Genomic DNA, 26,623 nt, shown 5'->3' with positions numbered 1-26,623 from the left:
GCGAGGAGCTGGGTGCGTGCGGGCCCCGCGGGGTGGTCGAGAGGCATCCGTGTGCCCTGCCCCCGGGAGGGCCTTCTTCTCCTGAGGCGCTCAGAGTGTTTGTGTCCCAAGGTTCTGGATCATTCCTAGGGGAAGGTGGCGGTCTGTCTACCGTGACTCTGCCCCGAAGGAGGTTGTCTCTCGAGACCCCGCCCCGCCCCTGCTCTCTGTGATGTTTCTTTAATCTCACAGGGTCCTCCCGCACCTGACCCGGCATGGGGTCTTGAAAGGCTGGGGCCTGGGCGGCTTTTTCAGCTTCTGCCCTCTTCCCCGAATGCTTTATTTTGAAAACTTCACACCTGTAGGGAAGTGGCAAGAATAGTACCAGGGAGACCCCATGTGCTCCCCGGGCCCGGCCTCCCTACGTGGATGCCATGTGTGCTTTTCCTGCGCTGGGGCCTCTGGGCGCATCGCCAGGAGCAAGGGCGCCTCCTGAGTCCCCGGGTGCAGGCCCCCCTCGGGAAGCAGAGCGTGGAGCTGTCCCCCAGCCGTCCCAATGGCGGTCTTCTTTTAAAAATTAATTAATTTTTGGCTGCGTTGGGTCTTCGTTGCTGCACGCGGGCTTTCTCTAGTTGCAGCGAGCGGGGGCCCCTCTTCGTTGTGGGCACATGCTTCTCATTACGGTGCCTTCTTTCATTTCGGAGCACGGGCTCTAGACGTGCCGGGTTCTGTAGTTGTGGCACGGGGGCTCAGTAGTTGTGGCTCCCAGGATCTAGAGCGCAGGCTCAGTAGTTGTGGCCCACGGGTTTAGTTGATCTGCAGCACGTGGGATCTTCCCGGACCAGGGCTCGAACCCGCGTCCCCTGCATTGGCAGGCGGATTCTTTTTTTTTTCTTTTGGAACCAAAACTTTAATCCCAAGGATTGTCACAAAACATTACAAATGACAGCATGAAAAAAAAATTGCACAGTAACTCAAAGTTCAGCTCTACAATATACTCTTAATCTGGCAGGACATTGGTGCCTTGAATACTCTCAAATTCCCAAGTAATATTACAAAGAGCTTTGTATTCATGTACAGCAATCACACAGGGGACTTATGACCTAAATCAAAGGTAAACTAATTTTCTTGAAACTTCTTAAGTTCTAAAGTCACTGGACAACCTCTTGTCCGGTGTGAAGACTAGTGGAATTTTTAAACCTCTAATCTAGGGTAAGGGTGCAGCTTTAATTTTTACCTGCTGCCTTGTGTTCACAGCACCTTTTAAACACTGCTTGCTTAACTACAGCTGCATACCATATCCCAGCTACAGAAAGCCTTTTCAATGTTTGCCAGTGTTGTTTCCATAATAGTAAACATCACACTTTAGCTGGGCAGGAGTCAGAGTTTTATTATCAGTCTAGGCAAGACCAAAAATTCAAAGCAAATTCAATTTTGCTTAAGGGAACATTGTAAGGTAACAATTCTTCATATTACATGCCTCATATGACCCATTTCAAACCATAGAGAATGACACCTTTATGTGTCACTGTCCCAAGAGACAAACAAATGTGAACAGCTAAAACATTTAAAAAGTGCACCAAGCTTCGGAAGTCTCATACAAAACTTGAATTTTCTGTACATACTCCTGTCAAATGAAGTTATTTCCTGTACACCACTCCTCTTGCAAAGTGGTCTTCTATTTCCTTTCATTTGACCTAGATCGGCTAGGAGACCTAGAGAAAGATCGGGACGGCTTGTGATTTCTCTCCTGGGACAGTGATCTCTCTCTTCTCCTATATCTAGAAAGGGACCTGCTCTGGCTGAGGGAGAAGCTTCTCCGTCTTGGAGATGTGTGGCGAGGTGGAGGACTCCTCCTCCGATAATCATCTCGAGGGCCACGACCCCAAGAAGGAGGCGGTCACGATTTCGACTTCTCTTTTCCCCATTCGACAGGTCCACTCTTACTCGGCAGCCACATAGTGTTCTCCCATCTAGTTCTCGGACAGCATCGGCTGCATCTCGGGGATCTTCACGTTCAATAAGAGCGAAGCCGGGAGGGTTTTTAGCAACCCACACACTTCAGAGTGGTCCGTAATAGCCTAAAGCTCGTTCCAATTCAGTCTTGTTACCACTGTTTCCAAGATTCCCTACATAAACTTGACAATCCAATGGACAGGAATCACGATGCAAGACCCTCGTGGCTCCTGGGTTTCACGGGCCACAGGGTGATCCCAGGCCTCTAGAATCTGGCAGCTGAATCTGCTCGCACAAGCTGTCCTGTGGGGATGCTTTTCCCCCTATGTGTCCAGCCCGGGGCCCTACTGGCTTGGCCCGGCCTCCCGGGTGACAGGGTGAACCCCAGCTCCCTGGAGCAGACACTCAGAGCCCTGTTGACCGGACTCACGGGACTGGGGCAGCGGCTGGACATGTGTGGCCAGCCTGGTGGTGTTTGGCCCCGTCTGCAGTTCCAGTTCCAGCTGAGAAAGAGCCTCACTGTGTAATCTTCTCCTGGTTATGTAAGGATCCCCGGTGTCATTTGACAGAAATGTAGATGGTGTGTTCTTTCTCTGTTTTCTCCCTGTTTCCTCTCCTCTCTCTCTGTCTCTGTCTGTCTGTCTCTCTCTGTCCCTCTCCCTCTCTGCCTCTCCTTCCCTCCTGCTCCCACTCCTTCCTGAGAGAGGATAGACAGAGTGTGAGACAGGGAGACTCAGAGGGAGAGGGAGGGAGTGAGAGGGAGAGAGGAAAAGAGGGAGAGGGAAGAGGGAGAGGAAAGAGGGAGAGGAAAGAGGGAGAGGAAAGAGGGAGAGGGGGAGAGGGAGAGGGGAGAGGGAGAGGGAAGAGGGAGAGGGAAGAGGGAGAGGAAAGAGGGAGAGGGGGAGAGGGGGAGAGGGAGAGGAAAGAGGGAGAGGAAAGAGGGAGAGGAAAGGGAGAGGAAAGAGGGAGAGGGGAGAGGGAGAGGGAGAGAGGGAGAGGGAGAGAGGGAGAGGGAGAGGGAGAGAGGGAGAGGGAGAGAGGGAAAGGAGAGGGAGGGAGGTCTCTTCCTCCCTCCCTCTCCCTCTCTCCTCCTTCTCTCCCTCTCTCCCTCATCCTCTCTCCCTCTCCCTCCCTCCATCACCCTCCCTCCTTCTCCCTCTCCCCCTCTCCCTCTTTCCTCTCCCTCTTTCCTCTCCCTCTTGAGATGGAGGGAGAGGGAGAGGGGGGGAGAGGGAGGGAGGGAGAGGCAGGGAGGGAGAGGGAGGGAGGGAGAGGGAGGGCGGGAGAGGGAGGGAGGGAGAGGGAGAGAGGGAGAGGGAGAGAGGGAGGGAAACAGGGAGAGGGAGGGAAGGAGAGAAGTCTCCTTCCCTCCCTCTCCCTGTTTCCCTCCCTCTCTCCCTCTCCCTCTCTCCCTCTCCCTGTCTCCCTCTCCCTCGTCTCTGCCTCTCCCTCTGTCTCTCCCTCTCTAGGAGGGAGTGAGGAGATGGAGGGACGGAGGGAGACGGAGAGTTGGAGGGAGAGGGAGAGGGAGGAGAGGGAGGGAGAGAGGGATAGAGGGAGGGAGGGAGAGACGTCTCTCTCTTCCTCCCTCTATCCCTCTCCCTCTCCTTCTCCCACCTCCCTCTCCCTCTCCCACCTCCCTCTCCCACCCTCTCTCTCCCTCTCCCTCCACCTCCTTCCCTCTCCAGAGAGGGAAGGAGGTGGAGGGAGAGGGAGAGGGAGAGAGAGGGAGGGAGAGGGAGAGAGGGAGGGAGAGAGGGAGAGGGAAAGAGGGAGAGGGAGAGAGGCACAGGGAAAGTGGGACAGGGAGAGAGGGAGGGAGAGAGGGACAGGGAAAGAGGGATAGGGAGAGAGGGAAGGAGAGAGGGAGAGGAAGGGACAGAGAGAGGCAGAGGCAGAGATGGAGGGAGAGGGAGAGTGAGAGGCAGGGAGGGAGGAAGAGAGGGAGAAGGGCTGAGGAGGGGGGCTCCCTCCCCCTCCCATGCTCTCCCCACTGCTTTCTCTTTTTTCTGCTTCAAGAGACACCAGGCACCTTTTAGATCAGCCCTGAAGTCAACGTTGATGCTTGGACGGCCTGACCTCCCTGCTGACTTCCAGCCCTGGACCACAGCTGGGAGATGAAGTCTACGGGGCCCTGGGCGGCGGGCTGCACAGGGCCCTTCTCTGACGCCCAATCTCTCCTCGTTTACGAGGCAGCCACCAGCTCCCCTCCCTGACTCCCCAAGATTTTGGGCCTTTTTATTATGTGTCCATAATGCCATGAGCTACTATTTAACTTTTCTACGAGGACCCATTTCCCGAATTGCAGTGGTTTTCGGCCTTGGCTGCACTAGAGAACCCCCAGGGAAGGGAGAGAAGTCTCTTCCTCCCTCTCTCTCCCTCTCCCTCCGTATCTCCTTCTGCCTCTCTCCCTCTCCTTCTCCTTCTCCCTCTGGGGTGATGCCTGATGAGCTCAGATTCGCAGATGTTCCCCCCATCCCCTCTCTGTGCCTTGCGTGGGGTCTGGGCCTTCTCACTGTGGCCCGGGTACGGCCTTGACATTCAGACATCGGTTCCTGCAAGGACACTTGTGTTTGGTCCATACCGCGTGTGGCTGCAGTCTGTGCTTCTCCCGTTCAGCATCTTCAGTAGATGGGGGCTGTGCACGAGCCCTTCGTCTTCCCCGCAGACACCACTGGTGCTTGCTCGGCCTCGCGGGTGATGTGGGGGGCACGGGGGACAGTCCTGTGTCCCCACCTTCTTGGGCTGCAGACAGGCCACGTTGGTCCTGTGGTGACTGGGGGCTTCCAGGAGAACCCCACCGCAGAACCGGAGAGGTGGCCCCAGAAGAGGTGGCGTACGCCTGGGGCCGGGCCTCACCAGCGAGCCACGGGCCACCTGCAGCAACAGGCGTCTCGCCGTCCAGGGGCTGGGTGTTCGGGCGCCGTGGGGATGAGCTGCTGTCTGCACTGCAGCCGAGTTTGTATTGTTCAGCCCGGGGAGGCCCCTGGGTGGCTCCTGGAGAGCCTGGCCGCATTTCTTCCTGCCCTTGGCCTTAGAGCCCATCACGGTTCACGCCATTTCTGGTTCCAAAAGGACCTGTGTTAATAAAGACCACGTGTTAGGACAGCACCAAAGTGTCTAGAAATCCGGGCCAGGAGGAGGAGGGAGGGGGATTGGCTGTGCCCGCCAGTGGCCTGAGAGCCCTGCCCGCCCGCAGAGACCTGGCCCGGGGCCCCATGGGGAGGGCATGGCCCACGGTCCCCAGCGCCGGCCGGCTCTGGGTTCCAGGAGAACTGCACGATCCTCGGGGAGCTGGTGAGGCTGCAGGGCCAGAAGTCCTGCCTGCTGGGGTTCAGCACGCGTGCCGACTCCGTGCTGGAGATGAACATGGCCAAGACCAGCCAGGTGGTGGCCACTTTCCTAGGTAACCCCGCCTCCACCTGAGTCCCAGTGGGGAGGGCGTCAGGCGGACCTTAACTGCACGTGGTGCTGCCTGAGACCCCACTGTGTCAGCCCTTGGGGGTCACCTTCCCGGACTCTTCATTCTGCCTCGAGGGGCGCAGGGTGGGAGGCGGCTGGGGGGCCGCCACAGGGATGTAGCCGAGCCTCTCCCCTCCGCCCGCAGATGAGCTGGCCCAGAAGCTGAAGCCCCTCGGGGAGCAGGAGCGGCCGTGATCCTGGAGCTAAAGAAGGCCGAGTGCCAGAGGCGGGGCCCGCACTTTGACGGGCCCATCAACGCCTGGGACCTGCGCTACTACATGAACCAGGGGGAGGAGACGCGCTACCGCGAGGACCAGTACCTGCTCAATGAGTCCTTCCCCACGCAGGTGGTCACGCGCGGGCTGCTGGGCATCTCCCAGGAGCTGCTGGGGCTGACCTTCCACCTGGAGGAGGGCGCCAACGTGTGTCACGAAGACGTGAGGCTCTACACGGTCCGGGACGCGGCCTCGGGCAAGGTCATCCATCGGCAAGTTCTACCTGGACCTCTACCCTCGGTGCGTGCGGGCGTGCGGGAACCTGTCGGCCGTGGGCCGGAGCTCCTCTGCGGAAGCTGGGCCTCACCCCGCGTCCCTCCCCAGGGAAGGGAAGTCCGAGCACGCGGCCTGCTTCGGCCTGCAGCCGGGCTGCCTGCAGCAGGATGGGAGCCGCCAGATCGCCATCGTGGCCATGGTGGCCAACTTCACCAAGCCCACGCCCGACCCGCCCTCCCTGCTGCAGCACGATGAGCTGGAGACCTACTTCCACGAGTTCTGGCAAGCGATGCACCAGCTCCGCTCCCAGGTGGGTGCGGGTGCGGGGCTGCGGGCAGGGGCCGGGGAGGGCCCGGGCGCGCGTGGTCCTCAGGCAGGCCCTTGCCACGGGATTCTTCCGCTGATGTCACCCTGCACGTGGCAACGTCCTCGGTGTCAGCTTCCATCATCAAAGCCCACGCACTTGGCGCGTGAACAACAGAAATGGATGTCCTCGAGACTCTGGAGGCTGGAAGCCCCAGATCAAGGAGTCAGGACTGGTTCCCTGCATGTTAAGTACATGTACTCAAGAGTTGCCTTTAAAAAAGACAAAAGAAAAGAAAGGCACGTTGCATGCAAGTCTGGTGACAGGCGGCGATGAGAACCAGAGGGAAGGCTCTGGGGCCGGGAGCGCCGCACCCTGTGAGGCCCTGGGGCTGCTGCCAGTCTCCGTGAAGGCTCAGCAAGTCCCAGTGACTTCCCCACGGGGGGGCCGCCAGCTCAGCGTCTGGGCCCAGGACCCACTGCTCGTTCAGTCTTCCTGCAGTCAGCCCTTCGTCCTGAGAGCGATGCTCTCACAGGCTGCACCGGAGCGCGTGGGGACAGTTTACTGAGCTGTGCAGCCATCACTACTGCCCTGTTTTGGAACATTTCCATCACCCCAAAAATGTCCCTCACGTCCTTAGTTATCACTCCCTCCCCTCCCCAGTCCCTGACAACCAGGGACCCACTCTCTGACTCTGTGGATCTACCTGTTCTGGACGTTTCCCCTCAGTAGGGTCACACCCTGTGTGTCCTTCTGTGTCTGACTTCTCTCGCTGAGCATCGTGTTCTCAGGGTCCATGCACGTGGCAGCGAGTGTCAGGGCTTCACCCCTTTGCGTGGCTGAGGGCCGGAAAAAAGAAAAAAGAAAAGAAAGGCACGTTGCCTGCGAGTCTGGTGACAGCCAGTGATGAGAACCAGAGGGAAGGCTCTGGGGCCGGGGGCACCGCACCCTGTGAGGCCTTGGCGTTGCTGCCAGTCTCGGTGGGGCACGGGCAGCGCCGTCCCCCAGGGGCTGCGGGACAAGCTCATCAAGTCCCGGCAGGCCAACCCAGGTGCGGCAGGCCAACCCAGGTGCGGCCGGGCCGAGGGAAGGGAAGGGGGCGCCCGGACCGCCCGGCTGGAAAGCGCGGCCTGGACACAGTGCCATCCCCCCATCTCCTTCCTCCCGCCCCCCAGGCCTCTTCAACCTGCGCCAGATCGTCCTGGCCGAGGTGGACCAGGCCCTGCACACGCAGACGCCCGCGGACCCGGCCCAGGAGAATGCCTGCCTCTGCCAGGAGATCCTCGGGGGCCCAGCCATGCCAGGTGGCCAAGCGCGAGCCGGGCCCACCTTAGCGGCCGGTTGGCGGCTACTGCCCAGGTCAAGAGGATCGTCTGGTGGTGTGTGAAAGGGGACCGACTGACAGGCTCTGGCCGAGGCCCGGTGACCTCTGGCCTCTTCCTGCCTCGGTTCCTTGGCTGGTCCCTCCAGCTGTGGCCCGCGGAGTCCGAGGGTGGGGTGGGCGTATCTGCACGTGCTTTCTGGAGAGCCTGGAAGAGGCAGGAGAGGGCTTCATAGCCCGGACGGAACGCGTCGACGAGGTTTGCCCGTGCGTGTCGGTGCGGACACGCGGTTCACTCCCTCGTGAGCGCTTTAACCCGCGCTCTCCCCGTGCTGGAGGGCGAGCCCTGACTCATCCCTCGGAGCCTCGGCAGCTGACCTTGTAAGAGGCTTAGGGGTGAACCCTCGTGAGCTTCAGCAGAAAGTCGGCAAAGATTGATTTGTGTCCCTCCACTGAGTTGCCCGCAAGGTCCCCGTTTTCTACAAGTGTTGGGCCAATACTCCCTCTAGTGGCAGGGGACTCACACAGGGCTGTTGGAGGCCCCCGCTCTGGGGAAGGGGCACTGAGCGGCCAGGGGGCCGGGCAGGAGCCTCTCCGCGTGTGTCCCAGGGACCCACCTGCCTGCGACCTTCGGCCGCCTGACAGGAAGATACAGCGCCCAGTCCTATGGCTACCTGTGCAGCGAGGTGTACTCCGCGGACACGTTCCACACACGCTTCAAGCAGGAGGGCGTCCTGAGTGGCAAGGTGAGAGGCCGTCCTGCCGTGCAGACCAACACGGAGGTCCTTGGCCTGGGCCTAGATGCTTGTGCCGCCCGCCTGGGCCTGCCAGGCTCTGAGGGCCCTGCCCTGGACCTCCTGCTCCCCTGCCCTTTGTTCAGTCACAGCAGAGGTGGCCACACCCACACCCTCAGTGAAGGCGGAGCTCCACCCTCCTGCAGCCCCGCCCCCTCTCGGCAGGTTGCCATGGACTACAGAAGCTGCATTCTGAGGCCAGGCGGCTCCAAGGATGCCAAGGGCATGGTGAAGCACTTCCTGGGTTGCGACCCCACGCAGGATGCCTTCCTCCTGAGCAAAGGGCTGCAGGTTGAGGGCTGCAAGCCGCCGGCCTGCTGACGGCACGGGGTTCTGTCCACCCAGGCGGGCCCGGTGCCTTAGCGCCCCGCCGGGGCGGGGGAGGTGCCGCGTGTCCTCCCAGCCCCTGAGTCCCTGGCGGCCGGCCTCGGCCAAAAGTCTCCACCTGGACGTGTCTGGAGAGCCTGGCGTCAAGGCTCCCCCTTGTTGCACTAATGCAATCCCTTCCTGGGGAGCTCTCCTGCTTACAAAACGGTTCTTTGAAAACGCAGCCATTAATAAAAAGACTCCACTCCTGGTCTCTGCCTGCCGTCCCTTCCACCACAGGAGCGGCATGGGGGCCGTCACACTGGGGGGAGTTCTGACCTTGGTCGGGGATCAGCCCTGCGGCCGTTGCAGGCTGCTCTCTGCTGGTGTCGCGTCTGGGTCACTGGGAGATGGCTGAGCTGTGGGGTGAGTTCAGACGGGGATGGCTCCCCCCACCCCGGCCGGGCCGGCTCTCCAGTGAGGGGGTGTCAGGCCTGCCGGCCTCTCGCCCGGCACTGTTTGGCATGTCGGGGGCTGTGATTGGCTGCAGCTGGTTCTGGCGGTGGGCACAGCTGCGGGAAGCCCGGCTGTGGCTGTCCCTGTCCCCGTGCCCTGTCCTCCTGCTCACGGCCGGCCGGCTGGCTCCCTCCGGTCATCGGCAGCTGCTGAAGTCTGGACCACAGCAAGGGGCCGCCTTCCTGGGTCCTAGCGATTCTTCCCAAAGGCCTTAGGGGTGTGTTTTGGTGGCAGTAGGAATTCAGAGAGGGTGCTGCCCCACTGGAGCGCTAGGGTGGGTCTGGACCGTCCCGTGTGTCCTTCCCTGGCCTTTGAGCTCCTCGGAAGCCCTGCCTCCGGCCCTTCGCCCCGAAAAAGGACGCCAGGCAGTGGAGCGAGGGCGCGGGCAGCGCCCCAACCTTCTCCCCGGGGCCCAGGCGGGCAGGCTGTGCCAACGTTCTGTCCTCCCCTCAGCCTGCCCGCCCGTTCTCACCCGCCCTGGGCCAGTCGGCTGTGGACCAGGCTGTGGTGTCTGCCCTTCTGCAGACCCGGCTCAGCTCCCTGCACCCACTTCTGTGCTTTCTGTGTTCTGGGCTGGTCGCAGGCCCAGAGCCGGTGGGCAGGCACCCCGTGGCCGGGAGGGCTGTTCCTGCGAATTCCCTGGGGCTCGAAAAGGAGCACAGCTGGCCTTCCATCCGGCACTTCTCGATGGACATGGAAGGGGCGTGTCGGGGCCTGGGGGCTGCTCGTCTTCCCGTGCACCGAGCTCCCCGATGGTCCCCGCGCAAAATCCAGGTGTGGCGTTGGCACCCCAGCCGTGCGCCGGGCAGTCTGTGGCAGGCGCCACAGGCCTCGGGCTGGTGGGCCACAGGGTTCCCGAGCAGCAGGTCACGACTGAGAGGGTGAGGCCTTTCCCCGGGTCCAGGGCCCAGACTGACACCGGCTGGAGGGCCCTCCGCTCACCGCCCGCACCCCCCAGCCCCTGCCCTCTCGTGAGCCCCCAGGGCTGAGCTCAGGTGTTGCATGCCCAGGCTCCCCGGCAGCCCAGCCCGTTCCCACTCCTCCGTGGTCACTGAAGGACTTGGAAGCAGGTTGCCCCACAGAGACTGCTGTTCCCCGAGCCCTGGGCAGGGGGCAGGGAGGACGGGCACAGGGCCCTGCAGGGGTGTGGGCGCCGGGGCAGCCGGAGCAGCTCCACACAGTAAGTAAGAGCATCTCACCAAAAACAGTGCGTTTCTCCAGCCGCCCCGGGACCTGAGCTCAGGTCCTGGGGCAGGAAGGGGCAGCAGTGCAGCTGTTAGCTGTCACTGGGGGTCGACAGTGGCCCGGTGCCACCTCTTAGATCCTCCCCCGTCCCCTTCCGGGGTTGCAACCGGACCCCTGCCAATCGGGTTCTCACTCCTCTCCGTCCCCTACACCTGCTCCATGAAGGTGGAAGGAACACATTTCTTAAAAGGTTAGAGCTCGGGCTTCCTTGGTGGCGCAGTGGTTAAGAATCCGCCTCCCAATGCAGGGGACAAGGGTTCAAGCCCTGGTCTGGGAAGTTCTCACACGCTGCGGAGTAACGAAGCCCGTGCGCCACAACTACTGAGGCTGCACTCTAGAGCCCGTGAGCCACAACTACGGATGCCCGCATGCCTAGAGCCCGTGCTCCGCAACAAGAGAAGCCACCGCAATGAGAAGTCCACGCACCGCAAGCAATGAGAAGCCCACGCACCGCAACCAAGATTAGCCCCCGCTCGCCACAACTGGAGAAAGCACGCACGCAGCAAGGAAGAGCCAACGCAGCCAAAAATAAATAAAAGAAATAAATAAATTTAAAAAAATCATATTAAAAACCTATTAATGAGATTTTAAAAAATAGTCAGTTAGCTATTTAGTTAATTGTGCCGGGTCTTAGTTGCCACAGGCCGGCTCCTTAGTTGTGGTAATCAGATATTTTATATTCTTTTTTGTTCCTGAACAAAGGCCTCAGAATCCAGTATCTATTTGATAACGCTCACAGCATAGCTCAGCACGGAATAGCCACATGGTTTTTCTTTGGCTGCTATGTACCAAACAGCCTTTTGTACTGTTTTACCAAATGCATGTATTTAATACCTGTTTTTAAAAACATAGTGAGATCTCAAAACTTTAAATTGCCTAAAGTAAGATTCTCTCTGTAGTACTACTTATTTGATCAACAAACACTACCTGATGACACCGGTGTGGTGCACTGAGCCTTACTCTAGCATATCGGGATAAACCCTGTTGCGACAAGTGTTCATCCTCCAAGTCCCCAAGGCCTCTCACACACAGCCAGCGAAACTGCTTCCTGCTTGGGAAAGAGTGCCCCAGTTCGTTTCTTCAGAAGCTTGAAGGCTATGTAAGCCCTCCAAAAGGTCAGAGGGCAAAGAACAACTATAAAACTGGCACATTTGTTTAAAAAAAAGCACTTGTCAATATTACAAGAGCCAGCTTGCTTTCCCTTGTGACACGTTTTCTTAGGAGGCAAGCGATGTGGCCATGTGACTTGGACAAGCTGTTTCCCTCTGTCTCAGGGTCCCACCTGTGAGTGGGTAGTCTGACTCAACTTAATTACAGACACCTGAATAAGGATCATGAACAGTGGCATCTAATTTCCAAAATAAAAACAGGAGAATGAGTATGTCTTTTACAACAGGACGTCAAGTCTACCTCAATGATATTGCTAGCCTTGAGTCCAGTGCTTCTCCCTCAGTGCAACTGTGCCCCCCAGGGGACATCTGGGAAAGTCTGAAGGTGATTTTGGTTGTCACAACTGGGAGGAGAGAGAGGGAATGTTACGGGCATCTAGTGAGTAGAGGTCGGGACCTTGCTAAACACTCTACGATGCACAGGACTCACACCCACAGCAAAGGTTTATCTGGCCCCAAAAGTCAATGCCTTGGTTGAGAAACCCTGCCTTAGAGCAAACCACGGATACTCATCTTTAGCAGGTAACAGGGCATTTACTACCCACCTGTAAACCTACAGACTTCCCGACTTACACAGCTAATCCTGTGGCAGGAATGAAATAGATAGCGTGTGACCATCTGGTAGTATCTAGGTTTGCCCCTCAAGTCACACGGGACAGTGCTAGAGACTGACATTTTCTATATTGGAGGCCTTTGGCAAGCCACCAGTTTTCTAACCTAAAAAGTCTAAGCAGCATTATTACAATACACATAACACGACAACTCTGCTTTTATAGAGAGATTAGATGTGGGAAAGGAGCTTATCTGACATCAGAATGAAATGCTTTAAACGCATCACATCTGCTGGTTTGACTGTCAAATCTTGACAGCTGGAGAGGTAGGAAGGTAGACAGGAGAGAACACACCAAAGTTACCGGCCTGCTGAGTCCTCGGGTCTAACCATAATACACTTCGTACTGCCCTGGGTCCAGGGATATGTTCTAACACCCTCTCAGTCACTTACGGTCCATAGACAGACCAAGTGTAAATTCACAATTACCAGCAAGTGTACCAAAATAAGGCAGAGTTAAGAAACTTAAACGCGAGCCCTACCTGGTCTTTTTCTTCTTTACCGACAGAATCACCTGATTTTGCTTTTTCAGGGTCTTCCTCAGGTTTCTGTTTGGCAGGGCTGTCACATACAGTAAGGCCAACTGTTAGCTCAGCCAGACCCTAGACTTGTAGTGGGCACAAAACAACTTATATTCCTCCCTACCAAGAGTACTCTCTGTTTGGAAAGATTCAGGGCATGGACACCCTCTTCCCTCCAAGGAGAAGCCCTTTTTGCCAGGACATTAAAACAAGCTTCGAGCTTAATGTTTCTTTGGATGACAAGTTTAGAATACCACCGTTTTGCAAACCCTAAGAAATAATGGATCTAGACTTTGATCAACGGCTGCTAGAATCACCAAAGAGACATTACATGCCTCTGATGGACAGCCCCATACCGTCAATGAAGTCGCACAAAATAAAGCTGGAATCTGATCAGGACTCTAGACCTAACTACCAGTTGACAGAAAACTGGAGACAAGGGAACACATTAACCACCAAAACGATGCAGTCAGCCAGACCTAGAAGCTATTAGACAAAAGACCTATTTTCTTTAAATAAATGGCAAGAAAATAAGGAATCTATCACTTGAAAGGCTTAAGGAACAAATCAACCAAACTGTTACACAAGGGGAGGTATGAACACTGCTATATATTTGTTAGTAAGGAACTGTTACACTTTATAAGGCATGTTTTGTCTTCTTCAAAAGACTGTTTGCTAGATGTTAGCAATTATAGCAAAATATGAATAAAAAACTTGTCAGAGAAAGAGACCTTGTCATCTAGAAATATCGTATTTGTGGATAAGATGACATGTCCGATTTGTTTCAAAGTAATCCAACTGGGGGGACATGGGTGTGTATGGAGTTGTAATCCATTTGGAATAATTTTCACTTGGAGCATATGGGGGTATAGATGAAACAACAGCCAGGCGCTGTTAACTGTTGATACTGGGTAATAGGTACACAGGGGTTCATTTTACTATCCTTGGTATTTTGTGTATGTACATTTGAAGTTTCCTATGCTAAGAGTAAAAATGGTTGAGGTCTTCAGAAATGTTGTTCATGAATGTCTAAAAACAGAATATCAAAAGGAAAACCTAAGCAATGTGGAAGTCAGAATTACTAAGTTACATCCTACTAATTCTATATGTGTTTTACCAAAAACAGTTGGCCCCTGAAATGGGGGCTGTCCATTCATTATATACTGACCCCCTTGTGAAATGAGATGTGATGGTGGTCTGCCTGGTAGTTTGCCTTGTAATCCTGGGGCTACATGAGACTTCAGCTGCTTACAGAAAAGAAACAACAAAGCCACTATGAATAAAGAGTTCACAGCCAAGGTACAGTTCTTCAGCATTAGCAAGCTGGTGCAGAGACCAGGTTCTGAGGATTAAGTATCCTTCTCTTCTTATTCTAAGCAACCACCGTCTTCATAAAGTCATCAGATTAGCACCTGCCAGTTTGCTAGGCCATTTTAACACAAACTCTCGTATGAAGGGCCCAACCCTGAGACGGACAAGGAAACAGAGCCTCTGCTTATTTCGTCAAACGATGAAGTGGCCAAGCACCTGACCTGAGCTCAAGTCCCAGGCTCTTATTTTTAAAAATTCCAGAAGAGTTACTCTGACTACAAGTGGGGAAGGAGTCTAAGAATAAATGTTTAGCTTAAACAGGCATGTAACTTACAAGTCATAAATATCAGCAGCTCCTGTTTTCTTATACCTCATAAATTCAACCACATTGGGGATCTAATGCTCTATAACTTGGTCGAAGACAAAAATTTAAAGTATATATCTAAGCTAGTTAGAAGTATACACAAGAGGGAATTCCACGGCGGTCCAGTGGTTAAGACTCGGCACTCTCACTGCCGAGGGCCCGGGTTCGATCCCTGGTTGGAGAACTAAGATCGTACAAGCCGAGCAACACAGCCACCCCCCACCCCCCACCCCCCAAAAAATAAAAAAAAAAAAAGATACATAAAATCAAGTACTGCCGGTGGAGGGGTTGTGTGTGGGGGGAACAGACAGACCCTATGGCACCAAGTCTGTCCTCCCCTTAGGCGGTACCAGACTCCAACGAGGTCAAACGAGTCAAGTGCTCTTACATTTTGTTTCTCCATCGGACTTGCTTCTCCTGGGCATGCAAAGTTTGGAAACAGGTTTGGGGGACTTCTTTTTCTCTGCTATTTCCACTCTGCGCTTCTCACCACTTGTCTGGCTCCCGTTTTCTAGACATCCATTCACTTCCCGACTGAAAGCATGAGCTCCGTTCTCCAAGGACAAATCTGTATTTAAAAGGGATTTGACTTTAGCCAGGTAGCCCTCCTACAGCAGGAAAGGATAATTTAAGTAGCAGTGAATGTAAACAAGTGGCCATGAGAGAATAAGGAAACACATGCGCTTCCTTTATAACTATCAGGTAACAGGGAGAGGTGGGATGATCCTGCCTCCCTGGTCACAGACAAGTTACATGGGAGGAAACGTTTTCTAGCCGCCGGGATGCTGACGACTTAACCTCTGATAATTTTTCTTTATGTAATTTGGTTTCCAAGTCACATAACTGATTCTTTATTTCTGTCTGCAGAAATTCAGGCAAGAGATTCCATTTCTCCTTCACGCATTCCTAAGGGAAGGATATAGGTTTAGAAGTCTCCACATTCCCAAGCTATGAACCAATGGACTAATACACAAATAGTTACACTGCCTGGTCACATAACAATGACTGAATGGCAGGCAATGCTGAGTCGGCCAAAAAGAAAACTAAATATTCACAAGACATGTTCCTGTTGTTTTCGTTAAGATCATATCACACCATCTCCAGAGTGGTGAAAAATGGAAAGATTAAAGGTGAAACAGACACATAATAGCATACTAGAACAAACCTGATTTTGAAAAACAGTGTGACCAGGACAAATTATAATCCAGACTTGATGGTACGGAACCCAGACTGGGAAACTCGATGAGTTACCAAAAGCTAACCAATAATAGCCTATTAGTCCAGCACGTTAGACAAAAACATCCACATAATCCTCAACTTCAGGGAAAAGAGAGCCAATTCCACTTAAATTTGTTTTTAGGAACTACATAGTGTCTGTCAAATGGTCACATTTGATCATAAATTTTGTTAAGGTGGAGATTACCTTACCTTTTCTGTTAAACTATCTCTTTCCAAATCTTTGAGCCTGGGGGAAGAAAAAGGGAAGAAACAAACGCTTGTTCAGCAACATTGTCTACCTGTAAGAATACCACAGTTTAAAGAACTTTGGAAAGAAGTTTAACATGAATGTTAGAAAAAAATACAATGGTTTTTCCCTCCCCCAGTGTCTAGAATGCCCTAAGGTAATGCCTACACGTTAAGAAGTTATTTTCAATATGAATGAGGTCCCCCTTTTGGGGGATGGTTTTCTGATGGTGGTAAGAGATGGTATAGGAGCTCTAGAACAACATTTTTTCTTTTTTCTTTCTTAACGTTATTTTAAAGACACTGGGAAAGGGGAAGCAGGTCACACAGTTGGGTTCCTTCCCAAGCTAACTGACCTATACGGTGGTCTTCCTCCAGTTGGACCTGACAAGATTTCATAGAAGGGCATACAGAGGTTAGAAAGAGTGGACCAGGGTGACAGGATGCTGTGGGGAACAGCCAGCTAACATTCCCAAAGGCCAGGATGGGGTGGTGGCAGCATTCTGAGGAGGAATATACGAAAATGGAGGAGTCAGGGCATCTGGGGCAGCAGGGGGTGCCCACACACGAGCAAGAGAGATGAAGCTAGAAAAGTTGGCTGGCGCCTCACCCAAGAGCTCATCCTTGCAAATGTTTGTACCCAGTCATTCAGAAATGCAGAACTGTCATGAGTTTCGCTGGAAAATCATGGCCTGATTTGGTTCTTGAAGATCAGTATCTTGCCTCTTTGGGGAGGAAGGCAGCGAAAAGAAGAAAGGAACAAAACTAGAAGACACCGAGGAAATGGGGAGGCTGCTGTTCCTAGCCTGGGTGCTGACTGTGGGCAGTTGGGTGCGAACAGGTCTAACCAGCTGGGCAAGCGTCCCTCAGCAGAGGGGCAGCACCCTGGGCAGGCACTGGGCCTCCACCATCTATGGATCCTCCCCTCCAGCACCCAGGCTAGGTACTCAGTTACCAGCAGCCCAAAGGGCAGGAACAGAGCTCTGCCAGGCTGGCCTTCCCAGAGGGCACGTGTAAGCAGCACAGCCAGGAATGTGAGCGACAGGCTTTGCTGGCTTGTCGGGAAGGAGGGCGACGTCTGGTTTGGCACGGCTGGAGTCAGCGCTAGCCTCCCCTCGGACACGGGCACTGGGCCCCCGGTCTCAGGCTCACACAGGCCTCCAAAGCCCTTCCCTCAGGATGGCGCTCAGACCCTCCACCCAGCCCACCCTCCCGCCCCAAACACCAGCAGGTCAAGCACCACTCAGAGAAGGGGGCCTTTAAAGGGCTTTAGAAAATCTTAGAATCCGGATATGGAAGCTACTATGTTTCACCTGTAGCTGAGAGCTCTGCTCCCAGAGCACAGGATGGCCGAGGGGGGCGAGATGGGAGGGTCTCGCTGTGACCCCCAGGCACCGCTGGCCTTTTCAGCCACATGCCTGCATTCCTTGGAAATACATTTCATTAACAGCCAAACGGAACACCCTGAGAAACAGGAGGAATTATTGGTTCGTTTCAACCCTTAGCAACAGTGAATTTTCACCACCGGGTATTTCGTCTGCTCTCTGCAATGCGCTGGAACTTGCCTTTGGGCTAAACGTGCCTCAGCTGTCCACGGCACCCGACACACTTGGCGACTCCTAATATAGGCCTCCTAATATGCATGTGGTTAATACTGGCTGTTTTAATTTTAGCACATCGGAAAACATAAGGGGTATAAGTTCTAGTAGCATTAAAAACAAGAAAGAGTTAACCAATTCTAATAGTAGCTTTTCCTTTTCGACCACTTCCCAAAATTATAGTTCTCTTTTTCTGTCTAGCAGTTTTGGATGGTTCCTTCACCGATGGAGAAGTTATCCACTGGTACTGAGACAGAAATGATAAATATGCCATTTAAGTTACAGGTAATTTAGGAGGGTTTGATCTTCATTGGAAATTAAGATACTTTAAGTTAATAAAAGGTTTTCAATCTGCATTTCTGGGAACCTAAATTAAGGCATCACACAACATTTTCAAAAACAGAAAAGCCATTTCATTTGACTAAAAACTTAGTTTAAGATGGCAGAAAGTACCTTGATAATTTTCTTTTAAGAAAGAAAGAAAAACAAGCCATTAAAAAGAAATTCTTCCGAGAGAACTAAAACATGTTATATACCTCTGACTTGGCACTCCTTCCATCTGGAGAACTTTTTTGATAACTGCTTTCATCACAGAATGATCTAAAGTAAAATAAATTGAAATTAGAGGAATTATTTCCCAGTGAGTGGCTATTTCCATTTAAAACCAAAAGCCAACTAATTATTGTTTTTCCCATAAAATTAAATATGAAATCTACATTATATAATTATACACTTATTTCCCCCTTTGTGTATTCTAATTTCTTCCTCAAAAACCTAAGATGCCATCTTGCAGACTGCCCCCAGTGGCACTATTTTGGCAGCAGCAAAGGTCAACTTTAAACATTTTGCATCTAAAGTGGCTTTGGATACCTTTGGATAGAAAGTACAGTCTGAGCACTGTCCAGACACTTAGATACCTAAAGCGCATCTAAGATAACAAACCAAAGTCCTGATATTCCCTCAAAAGCTGCTCCTCCCATCAGCCCCCTTTTTCTAAGTGATACCACCCAGTTGCATACATAATCATCAACGACTTGTCTCCTTGTTACTATTTCCTTCATACCCCACATCTAATCTATCGGCAAGCCCTGTTAGCTACAACCTCAAAACACAACCTGAATTCAACCACTTTTCACTTGCTCCAAACTTCCAACCTAAGCTAAGCCATAAACATCTCTTATTTGGACCACTGTGATAGTCTACTAACTGGTCTCCCTGTTTCTCTTCTTTATCCCCCCAAGTCTATTCTCTATACCAAGTCATCTTATTCAGATACTATTTGGATCATGCCTTATTCCAGTTCAAAACCCTCTACTCATTTAGAATAATCCACATCTTTACTCTGGCTTTCAAGACTTTACAAGATCAGACCCCCGGCTAGCTCCTTGACCTCATGTCATACCACACTCTTCTTCACTCAGTACTCTGACCATGTTGGCCTCCTTGCTTTTCCTTAAATACTCCACCCACCTACATGCCTGCATACTCATTGCTTCCTTGTCCTGGAATGTGCTTACCCCAGATCTTCCATGGCTTGCTCCTCTCTTCATTCAGGTCTCCATTCAAATGCCACTTCTCCAGTGAAGCTGTCCCCTAACAAACCTATCCAATGGAGTCCTACCTGCTCCCCCTCACTCTCCTTACATTAAGATATTTTTGCACTTCCTACTGTCTAAAATTATATTACTTATCTGTTTACTCATTTCTATCTGAACCCCTTCACTAGAATGTAAGCTCCACGAGGGCAAGACTTTTGTCTGTCTGGTTCACTGCTTTATCCCTAGTGCCTGACCCGTATCTGGCACACAGAAGCTATTAAAAAAATTACTTGTGAAACTAACAAATGAATAAAGTACTCCTTGCAAGAATTCAGAGGTTGCACAACAAGGAAATAATGCTCTTGGTGGAAGCAGGCTTAGTATCTAGGTTCACCTCTATTCAGAGTAGAGATAAGAACAATTTAAAGGTATAACTCACTTTAATTAGTACATTATCTGCTAAAAACATAAGGGAAGTGCAACATTAGAAATGTACAGTTGACACTTGAACAACATGGGTTTGAACCTCGCGGGTCCATTGACACACGGATATTTTTCAATAAATATGTACTATCGTCCTACACGAGCCAAGGTTGGTTGAATCCACAGATGCGGAACCACTGACTATAAACTTATACCCAGATTTTCAACTGCGTGGGGGGCGGCACCCCTAACCCCCAAGCTGTTCAAGGGCCAACTGTATACGATGAGGAAAGTGAAACACGTTAAGTTTTAAAAACTGTCAATACGTGAACAAACTCTTTTTGTTTTGCTATGTGTTAATCAATTAAAAAAAAAAAAGTGACCACATACCAACAAGTGGATTTTTTTCTTATATCCAAAACGACCAGAGTTCTGTTGCTTTCAAGGGCCTTTAGTAAAGCCTTTGCTCCTTCACTGGTGAGGCCACACTGCTGCAGGTCAAGTGCTTTCGATGAAAGACAAAAGGTCACTTGCGAAGTCTATACAGATTTAACATATAGACAACTCTCATCTTCTCACGTGTGGAAGAGTCCTGCACAAGACCAGCCATGGCAGGTTTGTAATTTGGGGTATGGAAAAAAACAGAAATGTATACGCACATACATAATGCATAATCCAATTTAAAAACCTCTTCTTGGAATGCTCATTGCAGCTCTATTTACAATAGCCAGGACATGGAAGCAACCTAAGTGTCCATCGACAGATGAATGGATAAAGAAGATGTGGCACATATATACAATGGAATATTACTCAGCCATAAAAAGAAACGAAATGGAGTTATTTGTAGTCAGGTGGATGGACCTAGAGTCTGTCATACAGAGTGAAGTAAGTCAGAAGGAGAAAAAGAAATACCGTATGCTAACAGATATATACGGAATTTTAAAAAAAAAATGGTTATGAAGAACCTAGGGGCAGGACAGGAAGAAAGACGCAGGTGTAGAGAATGGACTTGAGGACACGGGGAGGGGGAAGGGTAAGCTGGGACGAAGTGAGAGACTGGCATGGACATATATACACTAACAAATGTACAACAGCTAGTGAGAAACAGCCGCATAGCACAGGGAGATCAGCTCGGAGCTTTGTGACCACCTAGAGGGGTGGGATAGGGAGGCTGGGAGGGAAACGCAAGAGGGAGGGGATATGGGGATATATGTAAATGTAGAGCTGATTCACTATGTTACAAAGCAGAAACTAACACACCGTTGTAAAGCAATTATACTCCAATAAAGCAAAAAACAAAAACAAAACAAAACCAAAAAAAAGCACTTTTGGGATGTGCAGTGATAACCCTGCCTTCAGTACCAATAAATCATCCAACATATTCTACAGTTACAGAACTGAAGAATAACTGTATATAACCTATGAGAAAAAAACATCACAAAATGAATCTCAGTTCATAATTAGCAAGGGCAGCAGTGGCATGTAGACCTCAGAAGCAAAAACTGGTGGAGCTGAGAAAGGCACTGCATTCTTTTGATCATGATCTTGAGCTTCAAATCACACTTCAAACTAGTTAAAAGGGGAAAACGAAAGAGAAGAAATGTAATAACTGTTAGATTTAGAGCAAAAAAGACAAGTCTAGCAGGATACAAATAATAACAAATTCAAAGAATGTGTGAAGACACAGTACATACTAAAAACCTATCATGAAAGTATGATGGTCAAGAACTCTCTCAGTAAAAGATCAGACAAAAACTAGAACAAATGATCATGCATTCTAGTAGTTCTGGGGCTGAACAACCTACTCACTTAAACAAAAGGGATCATCACAAAAGCGCAGGTATTAAAAAATATTACATGAAAGGCAACTATCATGAGTCATTTTTTTAAGTGCTGTGTGGAGCATCACATTAAAATAACTGGAGTCTTTCAACACCCCATGACACACAGAAACAGAAAGTCAGACATATGGATCTGACAGGATAGGATACAACCGTTACAACCTCTCACTACAGAAGAATGGACACAAGGTATAATTAACCAACTAGCCAAATTAATACAAACAGCCAGTAAACCCACCAGTAAATCAAAGGAATACAAAATAAAACAAAATGTGGTTATTCGCCTATCAGATTAAGCCAAGCCTTTAAAATGTGTATACCCTTTTGATCCAACAACTCTCTTTCTAAGTATTTAACCAAAAGAAATAGTCAGAGATATAGGCAAGGATACATATCAGAGTACTATTTGGAACTGAAAAACTGGACGTAGCTTATATACAAGAATGGATAAGCTATGTGTACTGTGGCATACTCATATAATGCAACACTGAACAGTCACAAAAAATGACGCAGTAGATGCAAATTTACAGACTTGCTAAATTAACTGAAAAAAGTTATGAAATTTGGAGTAATCCCACTTGCATGAAAAAGGGAGAGGTACTCATTTTTGTAGTTTTACACTTTTTTAAAAGTGCTACAACCCAGTGTTTGTGTGAGGCAGGCTTCACATCCACTGTTGGGGTGGACTACAAATTGGCATAGCATTTCTGGATGGTAATTTGGCAATGTGTATCAACAGTCTTAAAAAGGCGGAACCAAGAAGAACTACAATCCTGCAGCCTGTGGAACAAAAACCACATTCACAGAAAGATAGACAAGATGAAAAGGCAGAGGGCTATGTACCAGATGAAGGAACAAGATAAAACCCCAGAAAAACAACTAAATGAAGTGGACATAGGCAACCTTCCAGAAAAAGAATTCAGAATAATGATAGTGGAGATGACTCAGGACCTCAGAAAAAGAATCGAGGCAAGATTGAGAAGGTGCAAGAACTGTTTAACAAAGACCTAGAAGAATTAAAGAACAAACAAACAGAGATGAACAATACAATAACTGAAATGAAAACTACACTAGAAGGAATCAATAGCAGAATAACTGAGGCAGAAGAACGGATAAGTGACCTGGAAGACAGAATGGTGGAATTCACTGCTGCGGAACAGAATAAAGAAAAAAGAAAGAAAAGAAATGAAGACAGCCTAAGAGACCTCTGGGACAACATTACATGCAACAACATTCACATTATAGGGGTCCCAGAAGGAGAAGAGGGAGAGAAAGGACCAGAGAAAATATTTGAAGAGATTATAGTCGAAAACTTCCCTAACGTGGGAAAGGAAATAGCCACCCAAGTCCAGGAAGTGCAGCGAGTCCCATACAGGATAAACCCAAGGAGAAACACGCCGAGACACATAGTAATCAAATTGGTAAAAATTAAAGACAATGAAAAATTACTGAAAGCAGCGAGGGAAAAACGACAAAAAACATACAAGGGAACTCCCATAAGGTTAACAGCTGATTTCTCAGCAGAAACTCTACAGGCCAGAAGGGAGTGGCATGATATACTTAAAGTGATGAAAGGGAGGAACCTACAACCAAGATTACTCTACCCGGCAAGGATCTCATTCAGATTCGATGGAGAAATCAAAAGCTTTACAGACAAGCAAAAGCTAAGAGAATTCAGCACCACCAAACCAGCTCTACAACAAATGTTAAAGGAACTTCTCTAAGTGGGAAACACAAGAGAAGAAAAGGAGCTACAAAAACAAACCCAAAACAATTAAGAAAACGGTCATAGGAACATACATATCGATAATTACCTTAACCGTGAATGGATTAAATGCTCCAACCAAAAGACACAGGCTTGCTGAACGGATACAAAAACAAGACACACAAATATGCTGTCTACAAGAGACCCACTTCAGACCTAGGGACACATACAGACTGAGAGTGAGGGGATGGAAAAAGATATTCCATGCAAATGGAAATCAAAAGAAAGCTGGAGTAGCTATACCCATATCACATAAAATAGACTTTAAAATAAAGAATGGCACTTCCCTGGTGGCGCAGTGGTTGAGAATCTGCCTGCTAATGCAGGGGACATGGGTTCGAGCCCTGGTCTGGGAAGATCCCACATGCCGCAGAGCAACTAGGCCCATGAGCCACAACTACTGAGCCTGCGCGTCTGGAGCCTGTGCTCCGCAACAAGAGAGGCCACGATAGTGAGAGGCCTGCGCACCGCAATGAAGAGTGGCCTCCGCTTGCCGCAACTAGAGGAAGCCCTCGCACAGACACGAAGACCCAACACAGCCAAAAAAATAAATAAATAAATAAATAATAACTAAAGGTGCTAATAATTAAAAAAATAATAAAATAAAAAAAGTAAAGAATGTTACAAGAGACAAGGAAGGACACTACATAATGATCAAGGGATCAACCCAAGAAGAAGATATAACAATTATAAATATATATGCACCCAACATAGGAGCACCTCAATACATAAGGCAACTGCTAACAGCTATAACAGAGGAAATCGACAGTGACACAGTAATAGTGGGGGACTTTAACACCTCACTTACACCAATGGACAGATCATCCAAAATGAAAATAAATAAGGAAACAGAAGCTCTAAATGAGACAATAGACCAGACAGATGTAATTGATATTTATAGGAGATTCCATCCAAAAACTGCAAATTACACTTTCTTCTCAAGTGCGCACGGAACACTCTCCAGGATAGATCACATCTTGGGTCACAAATCAAGCCTCAGTAAAGTTAAGAAAACTGAAATCAGATCAAGCATCTTTTCTGACCACAACGCTATGAGATTAGAAATCAATTACAGGGAAAAAAACGTAAAAAACACAAACACATGGAGGCTAAACAATACGTTACTAAATATCCAAGAGATCACTAAAGAAATCAAAGAGGAAATCAAAAAATACCTAAAGACAAATGACAATGAAAACACGACGATCCAGCACCTACGGGATGCAGCAAAAGCAGTTCTAAGAGGGAAGTTAAGCCACTGAATCTGTGGTAATACAGCAGCAACAGGAAACTAACATGCCTTACAAACACAGGTGTTCTGATAAATTTCATTTTATGCCATTCTCATCAAAGAAGAAAAACAGCTGTACACTGGCTTTATAATTGTATATGCTATACTACTGAATATTTTTTGATAGGATCTAACTTCTGATTTTTGTTTGTTTGTTTTTTGTATTTGGCTGTGCCGCCAGGCATGTGGGATCTTAGTTCCCTGACCAGGGATCGAACCTGGGCCTCTGCAGTGAAAGCACCGAATCCTAACCACTAGGCCACCAGGGAACTCCCACAAACTTCTGCTTTGACTAGGCATCAATGAAAACCTAACTCTTTACTTATAATTTTCTATACAGAGCTTCTGGTTCCCTGTTTTTGCTTTTTAAATACTTAAATTTTCTTAAGGAAATTTTTTTTTGAGGTGAAATACAAAAACATACAACTTGCCATGTTAACCGGTTTTACGTGTACAGTTCAGGGACATTAACTGCATTCACACTGCTGTGCTGCCACCACCAGCACCCTTCTTTTGATCACCCCACACTGACCTCTGTCCTCATGACACAGTAACTCTCCACTCCTTCCTCTCCCACTCCTGGTGACGATTCTGCTTTCTGTCTCTGTGAATTTGCTACACAGAAGAGAAATCACACAATATTTGTTCTTTTGTGACTGGCTTCTTTCACTTCACAATAAAAATAATTATGAAGCATAATGTCTTCAAGGTGCATCCGTGTTGTAGCATGTGTCAGAATTTCCTTCCTCTTGGGACTTCCCTGGTGGCGCAGTGGTTAAGAATCCGCCTGCCAATGCAGGGGACATGGGTTCGAGCTCTGGTCCGGGAAGATCCCACATGCCGTGGAGCAACTAAGCCCGTGCGCCACAACTACTGAGCCTGTGCTTTAGAGCCCGCGAGCCACAACTACTGAGCCCGTGCTCCACAACGAGAAGCCACTGCAATGAGAAGCCCGTGCACCGCAATGAAGAGTAGCCCCCGCTCACTGCAACTAGAGAAAGGCTGCGTGCAGCAAAGGAGACTCAATGCAGCCAAAAAAAAAAAAAAAAAGAATTTCTTTCCTCTTAAAGGCTGAATAACATCCTATGCACGTATAGACCACATTCTGTGGATCCGTCAGTCAAGGACACTTGGGTTGTTTCCATCTTTTGGCTACTGTGAATAATGCTGCTCTGTTACATTCAGTTTTACTTCTTATTCCGAACTAGAACACATGAATGCAAAAGGGACAAAAGAGGAAACAGGGAAGGTGTACCTTCCTGCCACCTGATTAGTCCTGCAGCTCCTTTCCCCAAAGGAACTGCTGTTACTACTTCTCAGGATAAAATTTATGCTGAAGAAGTTTCTAGAGGTTCTACTTGTGTAAAAAATATATATATGTTTTTTCTACTTTTCACCTGAAATTCCACTCCACCCGAGACATATACCAGTAACATCTTGCTGATCCCTCTTTCTTGCTTCTTTTTATGTGTGCGTGCAAACACACAGACATCTTTCTTTTAAAAATATCCAGTCTTTTCCCTCGAGTCCCACAGTGTTCCCATCAAGGTAATGAATGTTAATAATCTGATGTGTATCTTTCCAAGCCTTCCTCCAGGCTTGTGTAATTATACAGAACATTTTTAGAAACAACCCAATCAAAAAATGGGCAGATGATCTAAATAGACATTTCTCCAAAGAAGACATACAGGCACGTGAAAAGATGCTCAACATTGTTATTTATAAGAGAAATGCAAATCAAAACTACAATGAGGTATCACCTCACACCGGTCAGAATCACCATCATCAAAAAGTCTATAAATAATAAATGCTGGAGAGGGTGTGGAGAAAAGGGAACCCTCTTGCACTGTTGGTGGGAAGGTAAATTGATACAGCCACTATGGAAAACAGTATGGAAGTTCCTTAAAAAATTAAAAATAGAGTTACCATATGATCCAGCAATCCCACTCCTGGCCATATATCCAGAGAAAACTATAATTTGAAAAGATACATGCACCCCAATGTTCATTACAGTGCTGTTTACAATAGCCAAGACATGGAAGCAATCTAAATGTCCATATACAGATGACTGGATAAAGAAGATGTGGTACATATATATATATATACAATGAACTATTACTCAGCCATAAGAAAGAATGAAATAGTGCCATTTGCAGCAACATGGATGGACCTAGAGATCATTGTGCTAAGTGAAGTAAGTCAGAGAAAGACAAATATCATATGATATCACTTACATGTGGAATCTAAAAAAAAAAAGATACAAATGAACTTACTTACAAAACAGAAATAGACCCACAGACAAAGAGGACAGAACTTGTGGCTGCCAAAGGGGAAAGGAGTTGGGGAGGAATGAA

General features: G+C 49.5%; 2 protein-coding genes across 9 annotated transcripts in view; one reads left to right on the top strand and one right to left on the bottom strand.

Moving 5' to 3' along the window:
• Nucleotides 1-3,673: 3,673 nt before the first annotated feature.
• The window catches only part of LOC133081440 (small integral membrane protein 19-like), a 29,958-nt gene continuing 7,008 nt past the window's right edge, over nt 3,674-26,623 (bottom strand). For 2 of the 8 annotated variants that reach the window (XM_061177570.1, XM_061177571.1), the window contains exons 4-5: nt 24,802-24,884; nt 19,787-19,964 (exon numbers count right to left, since the gene is read on the bottom strand). In XM_061177570.1, coding sequence (XP_061033553.1) covers nt 19,899-19,964; nt 24,802-24,884 — 149 coding nt within the window. In that variant the 3' untranslated portion in view covers nt 19,787-19,898. Of the gene's footprint in view, nt 5,014-5,717; nt 5,802-6,156; nt 6,465-6,898; nt 7,032-7,521; nt 7,722-14,737; nt 14,918-15,182; nt 15,256-15,777; nt 15,815-17,248; nt 17,278-17,947; nt 18,012-19,762; nt 19,965-20,830; nt 20,942-24,801; nt 24,885-26,623 lie in introns of those variants that run through there. The other 6 variants (XR_009698815.1, XR_009698819.1, XR_009698816.1 and 3 more) reach the window with 6 other exon arrangements.
• LOC133081289 (thimet oligopeptidase-like) lies at nt 5,162-8,854 on the top strand. The gene is given in 9 exon segments (XM_061177372.1): nt 5,162-5,341; nt 5,543-5,584; nt 5,587-5,879; nt 5,881-5,912; nt 5,997-6,198; nt 7,368-7,525; nt 7,721-7,894; nt 8,079-8,259; nt 8,473-8,854. Coding segments are annotated over 9 exon segments (1,281 nt in total). The 5' UTR covers nt 5,162-5,298; the 3' UTR covers nt 8,629-8,854.

This window comes from Eubalaena glacialis, chromosome 20 (assembly GCF_028564815.1).
Source record: "Eubalaena glacialis isolate mEubGla1 chromosome 20, mEubGla1.1.hap2.+ XY, whole genome shotgun sequence".
Lineage (NCBI taxonomy): Eukaryota > Metazoa > Chordata > Mammalia > Artiodactyla > Balaenidae > Eubalaena > Eubalaena glacialis.
This window is presented reverse-complemented; position numbering and strand designations above follow the sequence as displayed.